Below are 19,068 nucleotides of genomic sequence, written 5' to 3' on the forward strand. Positions count from 1 at the left end.
CAGGTCAGCTGCCCTGAATGAACACGTGCTTTGATCTTTAGCGATGTCCGCAGCCGCAGGCACCAAGGTGTTGCACGTTCAATCCGTTCTCCGCCGTCCCTCCCTCTCTCCCGAGGTGGCTCTAAAGCCAGCACAGCCGTGCAGAGAGGAGCCTCCAGCCAGCTCCAGTGTGTCTGCAGCACTTTGTCCAAAAGTTCTGCTTCTGGCAGGGCCAGGAGAGATGTTTGTGTGATTTCCCCAGTGCCTGGTGGGTGTCTGTGCTCCGTGCCCGCTATTTACTAGCACACTCCAGGAGTCAGAGCACTTTTCTGAAGCTTCTCTCTGTGCTCTGACCATCTCACCCAGATCCACTCAGACTTTTACATCCCACCGTGGACAGTAGGTGAAGCTGTTGCTATCCAAACTGCGCCTGAGAGCACCAGCAATGTGCACATTTGTTTGCCAGACAGCACACTTGAACTTGGGTAGCAGAGAACGATTTTCTTAGAATTGAATACTTTAGATGAGAGGCCCCAGAGTCTCTGTTTTCTTTCTCTGTTGCCTTATTTGACATAATGTCACCCTCCTTTAAAGGCACATTTCAAGTTGTTCCTGTCCTCTACTGGCTGGGGCATTTCTCAGGGAGTCCCTCACTGTTTGCTATCGCAGGCAAAAGGCTGCCTGGTGGAAGAAGCATCTAATCCAAACCACCATCGTTAGTCCAGGAGAAAATAGTTTAGACCTCAGCAGCTTAAAAAAAAATAAAAAAATTAAGGGACACGTGATAATTTAAATGATTTCTTCACCTGCAGTAGTAACTGTTCTTGCTGTTTCCTTGCAGCCAAATGGCTGTGTAACAGAAATGCCTTTGCTGAGCTCGTTGTCACAATCCCTACAGAACAAAGATTTCCTTCCCCTAAGAGCTTTTTCCCTGCATCTCAGAAAACATAGATGTTTTAAAAGACCTGCTGCCGATCATTCAGATGTCTCTGCAGGGAATATAGCATTTGTCATCAGGCTCAGATCTGGGGAAAGAGAAAGAGGCAAATGGCAGGGGAAAAAAGCTGCCCTCACTCTTCATGTTTCTGCCACCTTTGTTGAACAAAGTCCTTCTTTAATGACAGGACTGTGGCATTTTTCCACTTGCTTCAGTTTGTGGTGTGCAGTGTTTATCTGGAAACATTTGCTTTATAGAAGAGGATGTTTATCATTAATACTATTTGATTACTAAAGCACTGGCTCAAAGTTGAGCTGAGAAACCTCAGTGTAAATTCAGCACTTGAGTATGAGAGGCATTAGAATATGCAGGTTTCAAAACTGAATGTTTCATTGATGTGGCATAATTTTGACCTGACAAAGCACTACACAAAGATATTAGGAAATACAAAGTGTCAACTATCAAGCAGAGGAACCCACTGAGTAAACCCAACAAAATAAAATCCCCAAATCCCCCGTCCAGGAGGCATAACTAGACCAGGCAGATCCTTGCCTGTGCCAGGGCAGCAACACAGTAGCAGGAGTTCTAGTCACCTTGCACAGTCTGTGCTACAGCTGTGTTAAATCACCTAAGTGAATTCAGGTGATATCATCTGAAGCCACCAATAAATGAGCTCTATTTTTCTTCACCTGTGGGAATGAAGGCCTTCTGGCAATGCCTCCTTTAGGAGGCAGCCCTTCATCTCACCCACCATCATAGCAGTTGCTATGAAATCCTCCTTTCTCTTTCCTGCTGCAGAGCTGTCCTTCAGCCTCCGCTGGCTTTCTGGTTCTTTTATTATTATTATTATTATTTATTTAAGCTTCTGATCTCCAAAGTCACAAAAGTAGTCTTGAAAAAAAGCCAATTGCAAGTCAGTAATGTGATATTTCCCCTGGGGAGGTGAAGGGTTGAAAACCATAGTTGTGGAAGGTGTGAATTGCTGTGTTTGTCTATTTTTTTTTTACTATTAGACAGGCTGGCTGCTCCTCTGCTGCACTGCTGAACATAGTGCAAGACCTGTCAGAAGTGATCAGGCAACTCAAACCTCAGTCACACAACCCCTTAGGGTGATTTACAACTTTTTCAGCCATCAGCTGGGCCAGGATCACCTCCTCATTCTGCTTTTGGCTCCCACCAGTGTTCCTGTAAAGCACTTTCCCTTCAGAACCCACTGCCTGTGTAGGTATGCACAGGGTGAGCTGCCATGTTATTTGTTATTATATGTAATAATTTCAATTTAATGACAAATTTGGCTGAGTTGGTTCAGTGGATGAGCCAATTTAATGGCTCACTGCTGCCAAAACAGGGGGCTGCCTCCCTGCTCTGGGCTGGGGGGCCAGTTCTGCCACATGCCTGGCACTGCTGCTGGAAAACCACCGGGAAAGCTTCAGCTGATGTGCTATGTGACTCACTGAACAAGGTGACTCAGTCAGGGAACCGAGCCTTTACTCTTGAACACTTGGGTCCACTATGCCAATTCAGGCACTTCGGCAGTGCCTGAACTGTGTTCAGAGGGAAGGGGGTTGCTGGTTTCACTGCATTTCTCTAAAGAGGCAAAAATTGCCTTGTGGCAAGCTCTTGTGAAAGTCAGCGGAATTCAGGCTCTTTGGGCACTTTTTGGAAAAGCACTGCCCGGCATGCTGATTCCCACAGTCCCCTACTGCCACATCTTGGCAAATGCTACACTGCAGTTGCACATCATCAGTACAAAAATGTGCAGCATATTGAAAAGTGAAAATGTGGCAGAGTGTAAAATAAACAGAATTTGATATTTTTTAAAAAAACACCTAACAGTTGGGAAACTGGGCTTGACAGTTTTCTCCATTTCCATATCCCATAATTCAGACTCGTTATACATCTCCCCTTTTGCTGCAAGTTTTAATAAAGTGGCCGCTGAATTTCCAGCCTGTCACACGAGGCACCGCAGAATTCAGAAATCTTGACCCCAGCCGGTGGCAAAATATGTAGATGGGAAGGAAATCACTAGAAGAAGCAGAAAAATGGAGAATTCTAAGCTAATCAGTTCTTTTAAAAAGAGGGTGACTACTATTCAAGTTGTAATTTATTGAGATAAAGGAACCATGAGTCACAGGAAGACTTAGGTTGCCTGCAGGGGAATGTTATTCTTTTTTTTTCCCTCTTATTTTTTTTTTTAGAGAAGACCCTTGTGTGTGCATTTGCAGCTTACAGCTAAGAGGTTGGAGCTAGAAGCTAATCAGCCATTCTGTCTCCTATCTGCTGATCTACTGGCGTTGGGGGAAGGGGAATGTGGGCAAACAGGCATTAAATTCCACCGGCAGGCAACGGGAAGGTATTCCTTGATAAGCAGCATCCAAGATGATGAGCCGTAAAGCAAAGCCCCTGTGAGGAAGCAGGGGAAGTGGCAGGGAAGGCTTTAGCCATCTGTTTCAACCCAGCCTTGCTCAATGCTTGCCAGAGCAGAGGTCACCACCAACAATAATAACCCTCAAGAAGCCAGACGTATGCTTTCCATTCACCAATAATCTACAAAGCGTCTTAGGGTGAAATCCTGGCTCCTCTGAAGTCAATGGGAGCTTTGCCAAGGACTTCAGTGGAGCCAGGTTTTCATCCCTGATAATTTTAAAGCAACCCCCAGGCTTAAAGATGAAACGACGGCATCCTGGGAGTGGGCGCAGGCTGAGGAGGGCAGATGGGGCTCTACCAGCAATGCTGCTCTGAAAAGCTGACAGATCTTACAGACAGGATGCCTCCACAGTCCTGGAGCGACGCCAGGATGGACAGGAAAGGGGTAAAGTGGACAAGCAGGTAAGCACTTTTTAACTGCTGGGAAAGCTGGGGCATAGGACCCAAGTGATACTCTGACATAAAACCCAGTGGTGCTCCTACCTCTGTGTCCTCCTCACTTCTGAGATAAAGCATATAAAGTGATTTATGTTGTTTTATATTATATCAAACTGATTTTTTTTCTCTCTCCACTCCTTATCCAGCTATTCTCATGCTGGCCTGGAAGGTTGTCACCTGGTGGCACTCATCCAAAGTGAGGATTTTTCACACTTGACCAGGTACAATCGATCTACTGTTCATTTCAGTCACTAGGACCACCCAGCCTCTGTAATGTGCTGTGTCTCAGTTAGGCAATATTCTGCTTTTTCAGGACTCCTAACACCAAGTGTAGGTGCCTGCACCAGTGATGCAGAGGGGTTGGCCCTGGGCAGCGTGGTGGACAGCACGTGGGGTGTTCAGACACGATGGCCATGGCAGGAGACAGGAGCACCACCAGCAGGACATCACAAATTCAGCCCTGGACACTGGAACACTGGCCTGGAACACTGAAGGTGGCACAGTGGCTGTGGACAACTGCTGGGCATTTTTGTTAACAGGCTGGTGTAGGGGAGACTATGGGGCCTTTCATCTGGCAGTGTCATGACTGGAGCCAACAGACCCTTGAAATATCTCCCCGTGAGAGTCCTCCTCACGTGGTGGAGGCTGCAACATGGACAGCCACAACCCCCTCTGGAAGCTGTGCAATGAGAACTTGGGAAGCTTGAGGAGAGGCAGGACAGCAGGTGAGCTACCACAGCTTACTGACTCCTCTCACATCAGCTGAGCTACACTGCCTGACCATGTACCACACTCATCGTGTCACAAGTGCTGCATAAAGATGCGTGACTAACTCTGTTTTGAAGAGCTTGGGCTCAGTGTGTTTCCCCTGGAACTGGTGAGGAACTGGGAATGCACAGGAGCTGAGACTGCCTTTATCACCAAAGAGAAGAGAAGTGGAAGGTAAAAGATGGAGGTGGAGGGATGAGATGCAAGCTGTGTACCTTCACAGGGAAGCAGCTATCAAAGGAACACACCTCCCTTACTCCGGCACCACTGTCAGACCCACGTCCCTGCTGAGTGCCCAGAACCATATCCCAGGAGCAGCATCCCACTCAGGCTACTGATGGATCTCCTTCCCCGGACGAACCCTGACTTCATTTTCCAGGGACTAGATGGTGGCTGCTGGAGCAAGTGTTCACCCAGCCAGGAAAAGAGATCTTCCCCCTTTGCCTTTAAACCCATTTCCCTCCAGGTTGCAATTCAGCCTTCTGGATTCACTGGTGAAATCATCTGCTGATTTAACAGTGTTCATGAATTTAAATGGGCATCTCTGGTGCACGTGTGTGCACACTGTGCAGTCACCCCCATCAGCGTGCACACTGCCCAGTCACTCCCAGCACAGCCACGCAGGCATTATCCCAAGCGCCACTTTCACACCAACTTCTTCCAGTGGGAAGAGGCTTCAGTTTCTCGTTGCCAGTGGCTGCATCGCTCTGCCCCTCTCTGGCTTTGCACAACAGCTTAATGCACGAATGTGCCACGAGGAAATGCGCACCAGCTCGGGCCCATCTCATCTGGATTAAAGATGTCTCTTGGTTCAGTTTCATAAGGCGAGGGAGAACTTGCGTTACCCAGAGCTCGGCAGCAGATCCATGTGTGTGTTTTCCACCAGGCTGTCACTCGGACTGTTTCGCATTACGAGCCTTCAGTCTCACTCTGGCTGTCGATTTGTACTATTAAGCTCTGAAATACAGATCTCACATGCCAAGTTTCCACTTTCCTTCAGCAGCCGGGATCCACTGACAGCCACTAGGTACGGTCAGGCTTTGGCAAACCTGGGGGACACTTGTGCCTCTTCGTTGCCTCTGTAACCACCCCATTTTGTGCTCGCCGCCATGCCTGGCACCAGGATCACAGCGATGGTGGCAGGAGGAGAGCCCAGGCTGATGACAGCTGAAGCACATCAGTGTTTTTATCTTCTCAGTATTTTGATTAGCCCAAGGAATGTTTGGGTTAAAAAAAAAAAAAAAGGCACCACATTTTTTAAAAGCCACGTGACAGTCCCACAGGCTGTTATGGCTTTATGTAATATGGAATAGGTCTGGATGATTTGCTGCATAACCAAGAGTATCAGTGTGATACTGGGTATTTATCAACGAGTGATTTCACGAGATGGAGGGGTTGTACCTCACTCTGACGTGCTCAGGGCAGCCCCATGGAAGTCCCTACCCCGGACGATCCCCTGAGCTGACTGTTCCTACTGCAGTGCTATCACGGAACATGTTTGTGGATTAAAATCCTTAAATCTGAAGGTTTGGGTTTTGTGGCTTTGGTCACATCTTGAACAATATGCCAGTGCAATTATTTTAACCGTATTCCTGCCTGATTCCTGAGTATTCACAGACAGTGGTTATCACTGGAAGGGAAAACCATCTGACTGGAAGGGTATGGGACATCATTCCAACTCATTCATGACCACAGCCTTCAGATGCACCAAGACATGCAAGAAATCTCCCACGAGCTCTGACTCTCCTCATGCCCCAAATGTGCCAGCTTTCCAGGTTGGGCACACTGTGGGCTGAGGCTCCCATGATCACCTCAGTCCCAGCTGGCACTGTACACTGGAAGAACATCTCACCCTCACATTGCAGGAACCCTGCTGAGTACATTGGTCTCAGGCTGAAAATGTTTCGGAATATTTTTTCCCCGTTTGGTACCAATTCAGCCTCCCAGCTCTGACACGCTCACACAGGCCATGATTGCTTGTATCCTCATTCTTACACATTACCTTCCCAATTTTGAAGAATGACGACAAAGATTCCAAAACTCCCATCTTTTGATAGGTGACTTTATTTATGCTTCAAACTGATTTGAGCTGTATTTGTTCTTGTTACACTGAGCTGCATCTTGAGCACTCAGAAAGAGGTCTGGTTCCCTAAGACTGGATGCAAAGATACTGACAGCAGGTGATAATCCAAGTCTGATTTTCACGTATTTTCAAATCCACGTTACTTTTAAATTTGGGGGCCTCCCATCTGAGAGAGAATTTTCTCTCCATGGCACTGAGGCAGCCAGCAAGCAAGAGGAAGGGAAATAAGGGTGAGGAGTGTCAAACCCCAGTGGCCCGAGTCCTACCAGGGACACACAGACCTGCTGAAGGGGATGTGTCACTTCAGTGCAGCTCTGTCCCAGGGGAGCAGTGGTGGCAGTCGGGACACAAGGTGCAGCCGTCTGTGGGACAGGGCTGTGGGTGCAGCAGTGGGGTGTCCTGGCAAAGCAGGGCTTGCAGAGGGGCAGGTCGGCACAGGGAGGAGGGGAGCAGGGTGTGGGGGGGGACATGCTAGGTTGGAGCATGAGCTGCAGAAAGGGAGAAGGGAAAGGGGGGGAGCAAGGGGAGAGGACAGCAGGGGAGGGAGGCAGGGCAGTATAAAAGCATCCGACACGTACCTCTCCCGACACAGAGCGAGGGGGCGAGAAAGTGGGTCTGGAAGCAGCAGCAGCAGCAGGAGCCAGGAGGCGCGGCGGCCGCTTGCAAACACGCACGCACGGTGGCAGGAGAGAGTGCGGCGCTGCCCCTGCCAGCCCTAGGGCACTGGAGGGAAGAGAGAGGAGAGATGGAGCCAGGTATCCAGCTCCCCGGGAGGACAGAGGGCAGCTGAAGCTTTTTGCAGCCCCTCGCCCTCCGCGCTCCCATTCCATTTCCCACGGCCGAGCCAGGAGGTAGAGAGGAGGAGGAGGAGGAGGAGGAAGGGGGTCGGGAAGCAGCGATCTGCCCCTCTTTTCCCCAGGGGAGCTGCAGCCGCCCCGTCGAGGTCGGCGAGCGGGCGGGGGTAGCGGTGCCACCCCCGCCGGGGGGACACGGGGCAGAGCGGGCCCGGCGGGGCGGGCAGGGCAGGGCAGGGCGACGCCTCGACGGGCGTCGCGAGGGGAGGGGGGAGCGGCGGGGCGGGCGAGGACACGGCGGCGGGAGGGGGGGAAGAAGCTGGTCCAGGGGCCACCCCCATCCCCGCGCGCGGAGGGAGGCGATAGCCCCGAGCTCTCTCCTCCCCTCGGAGCGTCCCGGCTTCCCCGCCATGTGAGACTCGTCCCCGGCCCCCCCGCTTCGCCCTCCCTCCCTCCTCCCTCTCCCTCGCACACACGCTGCCGGCTCCCCCCGTCCTCGCAGCGTCTCCCCGCCGGCCGCCGAGCCCCGCTGCTCCGCGCCGGCCGCGGCTCCCCGAGGCGGCGGGGGCTCGGCCGCCCGCTCCCTCGCTCCGACGGCCCGCGGTGCCTCTGGGCTCTTGCAGGGCCGCCCGCAGAGACGCCGCCGGCCCGCGGCCCCGCCGCGGGTACCTGCCGCCCGCCGCCGGGCACCGCCGGGACTCTGGCGGCCGCCGCGCCGTCCCGCCCCGACGTGGCTCCGCCGTGGGGCGGCGGCCCCCGCTGCTGCTGCTGCTGCTGCCGCCGCTGCCCCGCGCCCGCCGCCCGCCCCGCCGACGCCGAGAGCGCCGCGGTCCCCGCCGCCCGTCCTGCGGCTCCCGGGGCCGCGGCCGGGGCCGCTCCGGCGGCGGCGGCCCCGGTGGCGGCTGCGGCGGCGGCCGCCGCGGCTCCTCCTCCGCCTCCGCCTCCTCCGCGGCCGCCGCCGCGGGGCCCTAAAGCCGCCCGGCTCAAGAGGATGGTGCGGCTGGCGGCCGAGCTGCTGCTGCTGCTGGGGCTGCTCCTGCTCACCCTGCACATCACCGTGCTGCGCGGCGGCGGGGAGCCCCACGCCCCGACGGGCGCCGGCAACCACAGCCAGCGGCAGGTGAGTGCCGCCCCGCCTCCCCCAAAACACACCCGCGTCCCCCGGGGCCGTCGGGGGCGGACGGGCTGTCGGGAGCCGCCGCCGTGCACCTGCCCCGGCCGCCGCCGCCGCCTCCTCCTCCTGTCCCCTCCGGCCGCGCTGTCCCGACCCCCAGGGTTCCCCCGCCCCAGGGCTTTCCCTGAGCGTCCTCTGCCCTCCTTGGCTTTACACTGTCCAGGGCAGAGCTCCCCGAGCCGCGGCTCGATGCCGCGCTGGAGGCGTCGGGGCGGCTCCCACGCGTGTCACCGCTGTGTCGGAGGTGGGTCGCAGGGACGACGACACTTTGGGAGCGCTTCTGGGGCAAGCGAGGGATAGAAGCAAATCCCACCCAGGGCACCTCTTTGTGAGGGTACAGCGAGCGAGCTGTATGGTGATGGGAAATACCGGAACAAAAAGCGTGGCTTTCCTTGGAAAGCGTCAAGAGACGGTTGTACATTTAGTCCTGAAATAGCTGAGAAACTTAGGGTCATAGGTGCTTGTGACCTAGCCAGCCCATTCCAGTCTTCTGATCCCATGCAACCCAACGGTGTATTATGTCCAGCAGAGGTAAAGGACTTTTTTTATTGTTTCCTTATTTTCGCAGGTGATACTTTTTGATTCAGTATCACACGTTGCCATTCATTTGTAATGGTTGGAGACAGTGATCAAAGCCACAGAAACATCAGCCTCCCCAGGCAAAGCTTGTAAATCTCCCGTCAGCTGCATGGGCCCTGACCAACTTTTTTTGCCCTGCATCCAAGCGTTAAAGAAAACTCAACCACCAAGTTGACAGAAAATGTATAATTATTATCACCATAAATTTACGTAAACTGCTCTATCATCCTGGAAAGAATCATGGTCCCAGCAGGGCACGTTTCCATAAGGCACAATGAAAATTAAGGAGAGACCAGGCTGTACTGGTCACTCTGTTTGCACAAAGTGAACCCACCAGCTGCAGGAGGGAACCCAGATCTGCAGACTCAGCGTCCCAGTCACAAACTGGAGTAAGTTCTTCTTAACTCAGAATATCTCCTGCTGGACTTGGTGGGAGTCCTGCTTGGGAGTGCTCAGCACTTTGGGTAAGGCCCCACCTGTCTCTCTTTTGAGCTGCAGTTTTATCACCAGCTCGACATTCCAAGATTTTTTTTTTAATATCTGCAAGATTTCTGGTCAAAATGTTTTATAAATGATGCTTTCTTTCCTCGTGGGCACTCGAAATGCCTTTTGACATGATGTTCCTTGGAAAAGTAAATTTGGAGAAGTTTTTTATGAGGTGTTTGCTATCATTAGAATAATCCTGAATTTGCCTTTTCTTGACAGGCTTGTAACATGATGAGGGAAACATCTGGGCAGGTGGGAACTCCGGGTGATGCCATTTCCCCAAGGAGCTCCATTTAGAGCACTGTTGTAAGGTTAGGGTGAACTAAGAGGAAAGTCATCCTCAGATAATTATCCTGGATTATTGTCATTGTAGTTGGTTGTCTCGTGAATATCTGTTAATTATTGACTTCAAGAATTTTTTTCTGTCCAGTGATTTTTTTACAGATTACTTTAATCAACTCTGTGCCTTTAAGCATCGTGATAGCTTTAGCAGTTCATATTTTCATCGTGTTTTGCCATTTGTAGAATTGAAATTTTTATATACTTCCCAACTGAATTGATTCTGCAGTTATGCATTTGAGAGAGTGGGTCTGTACAAGACATTACGGGGGGAAAGGATATTGATTAGAGCAATCGGTTAAACAGATGGAAGCCTATCAATTTTTTCGGTTTTGTGACTTCCATGGATTCTATTACTAGCTGGAAAATCTTGTAACCTGCTTTAGGAAGTTGCACTCTGACGGGCAGATACTTCCATTCAGAGCATCATAATATAGATCTCGATGGCAAGTTTGCACTGGGATCTCCTGATTTTGACGGGGTTTGGGGCTGTATCGTGGCACATGCTGAAGTGAAACACAAAATCCTAGTGCCCTGCACTCCAAGCTAGAGAATCAGTGCAGAAAACAAAACTACACAAACCCAGACTTGTCGACAAAAGCACTTAGAAATCTCTCAGGTTTTTTCTGTCTTAGTAGGTCTGTGGAGAGAAAAGATCGGAAGAGGTGATTAGGTCATTTTTTCATTTGGTGAAGAAATGTGGCAAGTCCATGAAAGAGTAATCTTTGGAGCAACTGTTTATAGATGTCTTTTGACATGGCAAATTTGTATCAAAAGCCCCTCAATTATCAATACATGGTATTTTGGGGGGCTTAGGCAGTCAATTTGCACAAATGAAGTGGTCAGAATTGGGTCGTTTTTACTTAAAACAGATTCAGGAGGAATCCTTAGTAATCTTAAAATATTGTTGGAGATTTAAATAGTAAGCATTTTGAAGGGAGGAAGAGCTTCTGTTTTTCCCATCCCTTGGTCCTTCAAATGAAGGAAGGATTTTGGAGGATAGGTTTTGATTTCTTTTGGTCTTTCAATCATGTTGACCCCTGCAATTAATTAGACTGATAGATGAAAGAAATACAGAAAAAAATATCTTCAATCCTAAAATTAAACAAATCGTTTCTTCCTCCCTCTTATTTTTCCCTTTGGTGCCCTTCCCCGCTCTGTGTGTGTCTCCAGAGATTCCAGATGTCTGGGATTGTCTTGTGTCACTGTGTCTGGTTGCAATGGAGCAGCACTGAAGAGAAAATCCTAATGTACTCCTCTGGTCCTCTTTGGGATGGGTGAGATACAGGCACAGGCTCCCTCGGTTCACTGCTGCAGAAATGGGTGCTGGGCCTGCTGTTAGAATGGGGTTGTGGTAGTGTAAACTAACACAAGATGGGAAATCCAGATTGGAGTTGTAAAATATGTCACAGTCTGGAGTTATGAGAGGGAATCAGCCTTGTGTTTCTCAATCAGATTTTATTCCCCTTCTTCCATCTCTTCCGAAGGAAAAAAAAAACAAAAAAAAAAAAAGGAGATTTGGAGAGGGAGGAGATTTTGGGTTTTTTCTGATGAGATTTCTAGGTCTAATTTAATTAGCATCCAGAGTCTGTTGTGGAGTATATTTGTGAATTAAGGAAGTACAAACTTTTGCTTCTGAAGAAGAGCAAGTGAAGTTGTATTAAGAGATGGAAAAATGCTGTTTTGGTATGTTTTTGTCTTTTTACATAGTTCTAAGATGAAGAGAAGGCTTGAACATAAATTTTGGAAGACATTTGTAATACTTTACGATGCTCTAAAATCTGTCCTTTCATTCTGAGAGAAAATATTTCATCGAGAAGTTTATTCCCCTCACTTCTAATTTTTCCATAGCAGGCCTTGCACACCAAGAAAAACAGTGTTCCCACACCAAGAAAAATGACCTTGTAAAATGCAGTAACAGAGCCACCAACAATATATGCCATAGCACATGAAGTCAGACTCTCCACTGCGATCCTTGCAGCAGTATTACATTAGCCTGAAGCTCGGTAATTGTGCTTAAAACTGGGGCCATGTAAGAGAACATAATTCGAAAAGGAGCACAGTGCTGAAAAACAGATTTTTCCCTTTAATCGCCCTTCTCCTGTCCTTGCCCCCCTCCTCAATGAGCATGTTAGCAATTACAGTGTGTCAGAAACGTTCCCTGAGCCCTACCAGGAGAAACACATTCTGCTGCTTACAAACGGTTGCACAGGAGTCGCTCTCCAAGGCGCGTGAGGAGCCCTTTACGGAGCTGAGCTCTTAAATTTTCTCTGAAGGTCCACAGCTCAACACCATGAGAGGCTCAACAATGGTGTGTGCTGTCTGCTGCCTTTGCTGGGTTGCACTTCAGTCTTTTCAGGGCCTGTGCGTTCTTGCTGACCCTTGTTCTACACTCAGGCAATTAGCAAAACGATCTCCAGTTGGATACAGTGGCATATTTCAGCTTTCTGGCTTCCTCAGTTAAGTAGGACTCAAGCTGTTTACTTTGGGAGAGTTTTAGACTGAGGTTTTTTAAAGCTTATTTGAGCTCTGGAGCTTTACATTTGGTTAGTTCTAATAGGAACCGATCGTCTAAGTCGTCCTTGAAAAACTGTCGACTCCACGTTCTGTGTTCCCATTTTCCAGACTGGCCTTAGCCTATGTGAGATGCCAATAAGTGGATGTACATCGTGTGTTTAATACAAACACTAAATCCTTCTCTGCCTTAAGAGCAGTTCATATGAATAACTTTCAGAGCAGGTGACTTGTGAATGAGGCAGACTGATCCTCTGCAAACCAAAATCTCTTTTGGTGAGGTGGTTCCTCGTCGCAGAAGATCCTGTTCTGTGCTTTTTGGCAGGGACAGTAAAACCTGCCTGGTCTCAGCAGGCTTTGCTGTGTACACTCTTAGCTAAAGCTCACCCTTTGGCATATGTTCCTCTAGTTGTGCACTAAGCTTTAGGAATGACTTAGACCATGTGCAGCTCATTCTCTCATCTCCCAAGGGAGAGAATTATGTGTGCTCTTTAGTGGTTTTGCTAGTGGGCTGTGGCTTGTTCCAGGATCGAGGGGGAGGGAAGAGTCATTAGCTTACGTGTGCTGCTGCTGCATGCATGGAAGCAAAGGATAAAACGGGAAACAAGGATGAAGGATTGAGATTGCTGCACTGAGCAGAGCACCATTTTCTGGCATCCATTGCTTCTAGGAGAGATTCTTTCACCTTTCCAGCTTGGCTTCAAGAAAACTCCAGAAAGTATTAATTAAACTTCATACCTATCACTTTAATTAATTTCCTAGCAAACTAAAGCATCTTTGGTGGAAAAGGGCTACCACACCTTCAGGGTAGGATGTGACAAACTTTCTAGTATCTTAGACTACTGCAATAATTCAGAACAGGGATCCAAGAATATTGTATTTAGTTATGGCTGCAAGGAGCAATGTTAGGCAGGTGCGAAAGGAACTTCCTGCATTAAATTTCACCAAGATGTTTGGATGAGGCGTATTTTGCTGAGCATCTCTTCAGCTCAACAGCTAACAGTTACTGTACTGCTCATCTTGGGTCACCACTGATAAATATCTGGCATTAAATCACAGGGTGCCTCTCAATTTTGTCTCTGTAACTATAGCTCAGAGATTTTTCCCATTGCTTTATACTGAAGAGCATATTTGAGTTATTTATGATTTGAGCAAGATTTAGGATCATTTCCCTTTATTGGGCTATTTGTGTGGAAAAAAAGCAGAGTGGGTATTGTTCTAAATTCTAAATTCTGGGCCATCATGGTGTTCTCATGTCCATTCCCATGGGCCTCGAGCCAGCCACAAACCACAGTGACTACTACAAGGACGGGTCCCAGAGACATTCCTCCTTTTACCTTTCTCTTCTCAGTCCATCCTTATCTGTGTGTGAAGGGAGTGGTTAAAGGGAAGCCTGGTAACAGGGATTCTGAGCCCTGTGGTGGCCAGAGAGCTGACTCATGGCAATGCAAGGAGTGCTGGGTTTGAGACTGGTCCCTGGGAAAGTAACCCAGGAAAGCTGTAAGGATCGCTCTTGATGACAATGAGAGTAGAGAGGCCAGGCATGGGTGCAGAGAGGTCCTGGATGGAGCTGGGTTGGTACTTTCCACATTGGTTCATCTAACTGGGACAGTCAGCACTAGTTCTGGAGCAGTTTTTATTTTGTGGTCTTTGTTGATTCTCTTCAGAATGACACCGTTGGTCCATCACAGCTATAACAGTGATACCACCACGCTGTTGCTGACCCTGTGCTCTTACCTGATTGGCACAATCTCCTCCAGCTTTGGTTGTCAACCCTTAGGTTCAGTCAAATTTCCCAGATCTTTCCTCTTCTGATTCCAGCTGTCCACAGAAAACAGGAAGCCTAGAGCTGAAGCTCTGCTGTTTGTTTTTATGACCCCAACAATTTCATCATCTTTGTGCTGTCTGGTGCTGGTCACTGTATACTCCCCCATGATTTTTAACATATACCTTATGACCTGCTAATAGGTAACTAAGCCCCAGTACTTAAAGGTTCAGCATACTAAGCTTTTCCACACCTTGCCCTGCTGTGGAATTCCTTTGCTGGGTAGACATCTGTTTAACCAATCCAGGTTGTGTTGAATATAAATTGGGAACCATGGTTTGAATTCAGCATTGTTCTTTTGTCTCTACTCATATCTACGACACCCGTGTATTAGTAATCAATGCTGAACTGTCCCAAAACGGTGGAAAAGATCTTCAAAGAAAACAAGGACCAGTGAAAGAATGATTGATTAGGTGAGAACTCCGGCTGCGTTGTGTTGCACATCTGAAAACTTCACAGAAAGTGAATTGCAGAAGACAGTGGTATTGATAATGATGCAGATGATGCAGGCTTTGCCTGCCACTTAATACATACACTAGGCATGTTTGAAAAGTTTTCTAAGATCAGAGATAGACAGAGATGGACATGACTTCAGAAAACCGAGTCATTGGCATGTATTCCAGTGGGAAGAAAAAATCAGTTTGAAAGCCTCTTTTTTTAAGATGCACAGATTTGTAAATATTCATCCTTTAGGATTTCTCATTTGTTTTCTTTCGTTATGTAAAGGTGCACAGAATGCAAGTAACGGTAGGAAGTTATTTTGCCATGCTTTTCTTGTGCTAACATTTTTCTGTGCCACTTTAAAATCTTGAAATGAACTCATACTTCAAATATATATGCAGACAATTGTTTCCTTACACAAGCATAAACCTCAAAAATTGAAGCCATCTAGTTTTTCTTTGTGCTTGCATCCTGAAAGTGATAGACTAGACTTGGCAGGTTTAACTGTCAGAGTTGGTTGCTTTTTGCTCTTCTATGTGTTTTGCCAGTCCTCCTTGCAAATGTGGTATTAGCCAGTTGTGCTGAGTAATTTTTGTTCTGTTCATGGTGTTGGTTAGTGGTTGTTTTGCCCTTTTGTTATGATTCTTATCTTGCTATCTGCTTTAAGACTACACTAATTAACAGCTCTTTGGATTGACTGAATAATGTTCTTCATAAAGAATGACTTTTTAAAAGTGTTATCTTTCAGTGGGAGTGGGTCTTTTTCTTATTTTATTTTTAAAATCTCAACCCTGGCTTATTGAGGTTGAGATTCCAGCCTTGTGGTGTAGCTTGTGAACGATGTGTAGTGTAAAAAGGGTCTCCAGCCTGAATGGAGGCTGTAGGCACTGTCACAAGTGAATAATGGAGCGTAACTTTAAAGAGAAAAATAAAAAGTGCTTTAGTAAGAGGCAGAAGGGAGCATTAAATGATGCAGTGGTTATTAATGTTGCACTTTAAGACCATTGTGCCTATTTTACAAGTTTTGAAGACAGTAAATGCCAGGCTAAATTCATAGTAGAGATGAATAACATTTCCAAGAAGTAGCGTAGTGAGCTCATTGATACATCAGCAAGAGCAGAATGTTTCCAGTGTTGGTATTTCCATGTACTTTTGATTTGAAATACCAGAAAAAGAAAGAAAACAAAGTAAAATGTAACTTATTATTGTAATAAGGGATGGCTCACCACAGCGGTCGGTTGTGTGGCACTGTAATGCTTGGTTAGAGGAGCTGGTGTGGGCGGTACTGGTGAGCAGTTCCTTTATCCTTTTGTCCTTGTTTTTCAGTGCTTGGAGAACTCATGGCTGTGGATCATATCTTTTTTATTCCTCTCTTCTGGCAGTCAGCAAGCTGAAAGCAGGCCTGGAGTTGTTCACCTCCAAGCTTTTAATGTTATGGAGGTGTTCCTAAAGATGAGAGAGGAAAATCAGAGGTGAAATCTTTCTCTCAGCACTCTTGGTGGAGTTAGTGCATGTTGAAAGGAGAAGCTCAAACATCCCTTGACTTTTACGTCGCTGAGCTAGACCTGCGATCTCAGCGTGTTTAAATTGACCTTGCTCCACTGACTTCCACAAAATCAATGCCTTGTCCTGGCTGCATACCCAAGATCCCCTTGAATATGAATCTTTCACAGCTCAGTTTTTCTACAGAACTGATATGCACATACTACAGGGGACCCCCATGCCTAAAGGCAAGCTGGGCTTTGGCGTGCGGCTTTCTTCAGACTGTGTGAATTAAATCCCATCTGTTATGTTTCAGTGTTAGTTTCATACCCACTAAAAAATCCTGGCCTGTTTATTCCACAACAGTTGCTCTTCCTTGGGAATTTAACATTTCCTCTTTGCCTGCATGGCTGTTGGGATCAGTACTTGAGTACTCAAACCATTTAGTACAGTGTAAGTATCTATAGAAACCACCCAGATAGTGTGCCCCAAAAGTGGATTTCCTCCCTTTCTAGGGAGCAGTTACTGAGTCCATGTTGTCCATGGGCCAGGTTTAACTTCCAGAAAGCTTCCTTTGGGCATCTTGCCTTTGCATTCCCGTTGAGTTGGGCACTCAGTTATTGAACAACTGAATATTGTCATTGAAACACTTTTTTTCCTATGTGCCAGGAATGCTGAGTAGGAGGTGAGGCTCTTGTACCAGACGAGTTTTGCTGTAGGATGTGATGGAAAGAGGAGGTGACTGAAGACAGAGCATATTGTAACAGAAAGAGCAGTGAAGAGGACCTAATGATAAGATGGCTATCTTTTTTAAGCTAGTGCTTCAAAAATTAGTTACACAGCTTTGGTATCTTTATTGCCTTAGAAGTAACTCAGCAGCAGCAGTGTTTGCCGTGAGGGAACCATAATTAGTCCACTGAAACCAGCTGCTAAAGTTTACTATGGGCGTAACAAAACATAAATTTGCCTGGTTTTACCTGCCACGTACATACGTTAGTGCAGGATTTTAAAATCCGTATGGGATTGGTCTAGATATAACATTAGTAACCAGATATTTACTAATGTCTGTTTGCACAAGTTACCCAAAGAAACAAAAAGGATTAATAGTTTAAATAGTTTAAAACAAACATTAAAAAAAAAAAAATAGATACTTAATGTGGATTCTGTAACACTACACTATACTCACCACCTACATTATTTGAGTTGCTTATACACTATTTAATTTTATAGCCAGAAATTATTTAGCCTCTATTTAGCAATACAACAGCAATAAAACTGTCCCTGACGTTAATGTCTACAGCTACAGCTCTCATCTCTGAGAGCGTCTCTGGAAGTTTCCTCAGTAATCAGACTGAAGTTTTTAAGATACCATGTGTATATTGGCATTTTGTGCTGCTGATTTTAAGATTCTCTGGACTGAAGAAGTCTGTAAAGGTTCACTGCACAGAGCAGGCTGTAACAAAGCAGTTAACGATTCTTGTGACATGAATGCTGCCATTTCGGTTTGTTTGAATGACACTGGCATTCTGAATTAAATATATCACTTTTTATTAGTTGGTTTGGTTTGGGTTTTTTTGAAACCAGCTCAGTATTAGGCATGGGTCTGCATCTTAGCTAAACTATAACCTAGCCAGCCCATGCCTTTTGCCCTGAGGAGTGCCCGGGGTTTTTCTAAACATGTAACCACAGTGATATTTTTATAAAGGAATGTTCACCTCATGGGATTTTTTGAAGGTGTTCTATTTTTTTTTTCAAGTTACAGCTTCACTTTATTGTACATGATGTCCAATAAAAAAGATATATGTCTGCGATTGGACTTTGAAAAAGGGCCATGGTGCCTATTCCATTTAAAGGGAATGAAGTCAAGCAGTAAATTTGCTGGTCGCCCTTTTCATATTGACTGTATCTCGGCCAGCAGTTGGTCTTTGATGTTGTAACAATAGAGCAAAGACAGAGGAGGAGGAGGATTAGGACCTCTATAATATAAAAACAAGCCTGCATTCATCATGATTTTTATAGAGCGCAGTCCTTGTCTATTGGAGGTTTGCAGTATAGACTGCGTATAATGGTCTGCAGAAGAGTGCAGCAATTCTAACATTTGCAGGTGGTTTACAATTCATCCATCATTACTCCTACCATCTCTTCTTAATTCAGTCTGTTTAGGCATCCAGCATTTAACTTTTCCTATGTTCTTATTCCTTCCTACAATAGGAAAACAGATGTTTGTCAGGACAGAGCTTCTGGAGTATCGTTTTCCATTATAGGGGTTGATTGTTGTGTTCTTTATGAAAGGCTTGCTGCAGCTGGCCAATGGAGTATCTATTCCTCACCTTGTGCTTTAGAGTCCAAGCTTTTATTAGGAAAGAATAGAGGGGTGGATATGCATATGTCTAACATTTTTAATATATACCTCGAAAGGGACCTAGGGCAGCCACACTGTGCCTGTGTCTTCAGGCGTGCCAGAACAATAGTGCCAAAGGTTTCAAATGAGCTGTTTAGCCTAATAGAGTCCTGGAGCTTCTGATATGCATTTAAATGGTAGCAGCACTAGCTCCCGACCCAAACATGCAGGAGGAAAATGCTCATCCACTTCCTGAAAATGTTTAAGGTACCAAATTGCTCTGAGTGCTGGTGGGAGCAGGTAGGCTTTGCATCGTGAGCAGAGCTCGGAAAGGGCAGAATAACCCATCGTGTGCTGATGCAGTGATGGCAGCAGCAACGAGCCTGCTGCAAGGGGACCCATATCAGAAGCCCGGAGGCAGCTCTCAGGAAATCATCCAGGGATGCATCAGGTGAAATTGC

The 19,068-nt window shown here is 47.2% G+C and overlaps 2 protein-coding genes and 1 long non-coding RNA gene across 4 annotated transcripts in view; 2 read left to right on the forward strand and 1 right to left on the reverse strand.

The window, feature by feature from the left end:
- The window catches only part of SPTLC3 (serine palmitoyltransferase long chain base subunit 3), a 125,146-nt gene extending 120,579 nt beyond the window's left edge, over window positions 1–4,567 (forward strand). Inside the window, exons 21-22 of the transcript XR_004356348.1 lie at window positions 3,928–4,002; window positions 4,095–4,567. The gene's annotated coding sequence lies outside the window, so the exon portion shown is untranslated. The remainder of the gene's footprint in view (window positions 1–3,927; window positions 4,003–4,094) is intronic.
- Window positions 4,568–6,590: 2,023 nt separating this feature from the next.
- LOC116784544 lies at window positions 6,591–8,244 on the reverse strand. 2 transcript variants are annotated; one of them, XR_004356121.1, is made up of 3 exons: window positions 8,096–8,244; window positions 7,211–7,355; window positions 6,591–6,994 (listed from the first exon to the last, which is right to left on the reverse strand). It is a non-coding gene; the product is annotated as an uncharacterized LOC116784544 (long non-coding RNA). The 2 variants fall into 2 exon arrangements; XR_004356120.1 differs by lacking the exon at window positions 8,096–8,244 and having other exon boundaries at window positions 7,211–7,596.
- A 173-nt stretch (window positions 8,245–8,417) lies between these two features.
- Window positions 8,418–19,068, forward strand: part of ISM1 (isthmin 1) — a 38,673-nt gene continuing 28,022 nt past the window's right edge. Inside the window, exon 1 of the mRNA XM_032684423.1 lies at window positions 8,418–8,546. Within this exon, the coding sequence (XP_032540314.1) occupies window positions 8,418–8,546 (129 nt within the window). The remainder of the gene's footprint in view (window positions 8,547–19,068) is intronic.

Source organism: Chiroxiphia lanceolata, chromosome 3 (assembly GCF_009829145.1).
Source record: "Chiroxiphia lanceolata isolate bChiLan1 chromosome 3, bChiLan1.pri, whole genome shotgun sequence".
Taxonomy (NCBI): domain Eukaryota; kingdom Metazoa; phylum Chordata; class Aves; order Passeriformes; family Pipridae; genus Chiroxiphia; species Chiroxiphia lanceolata.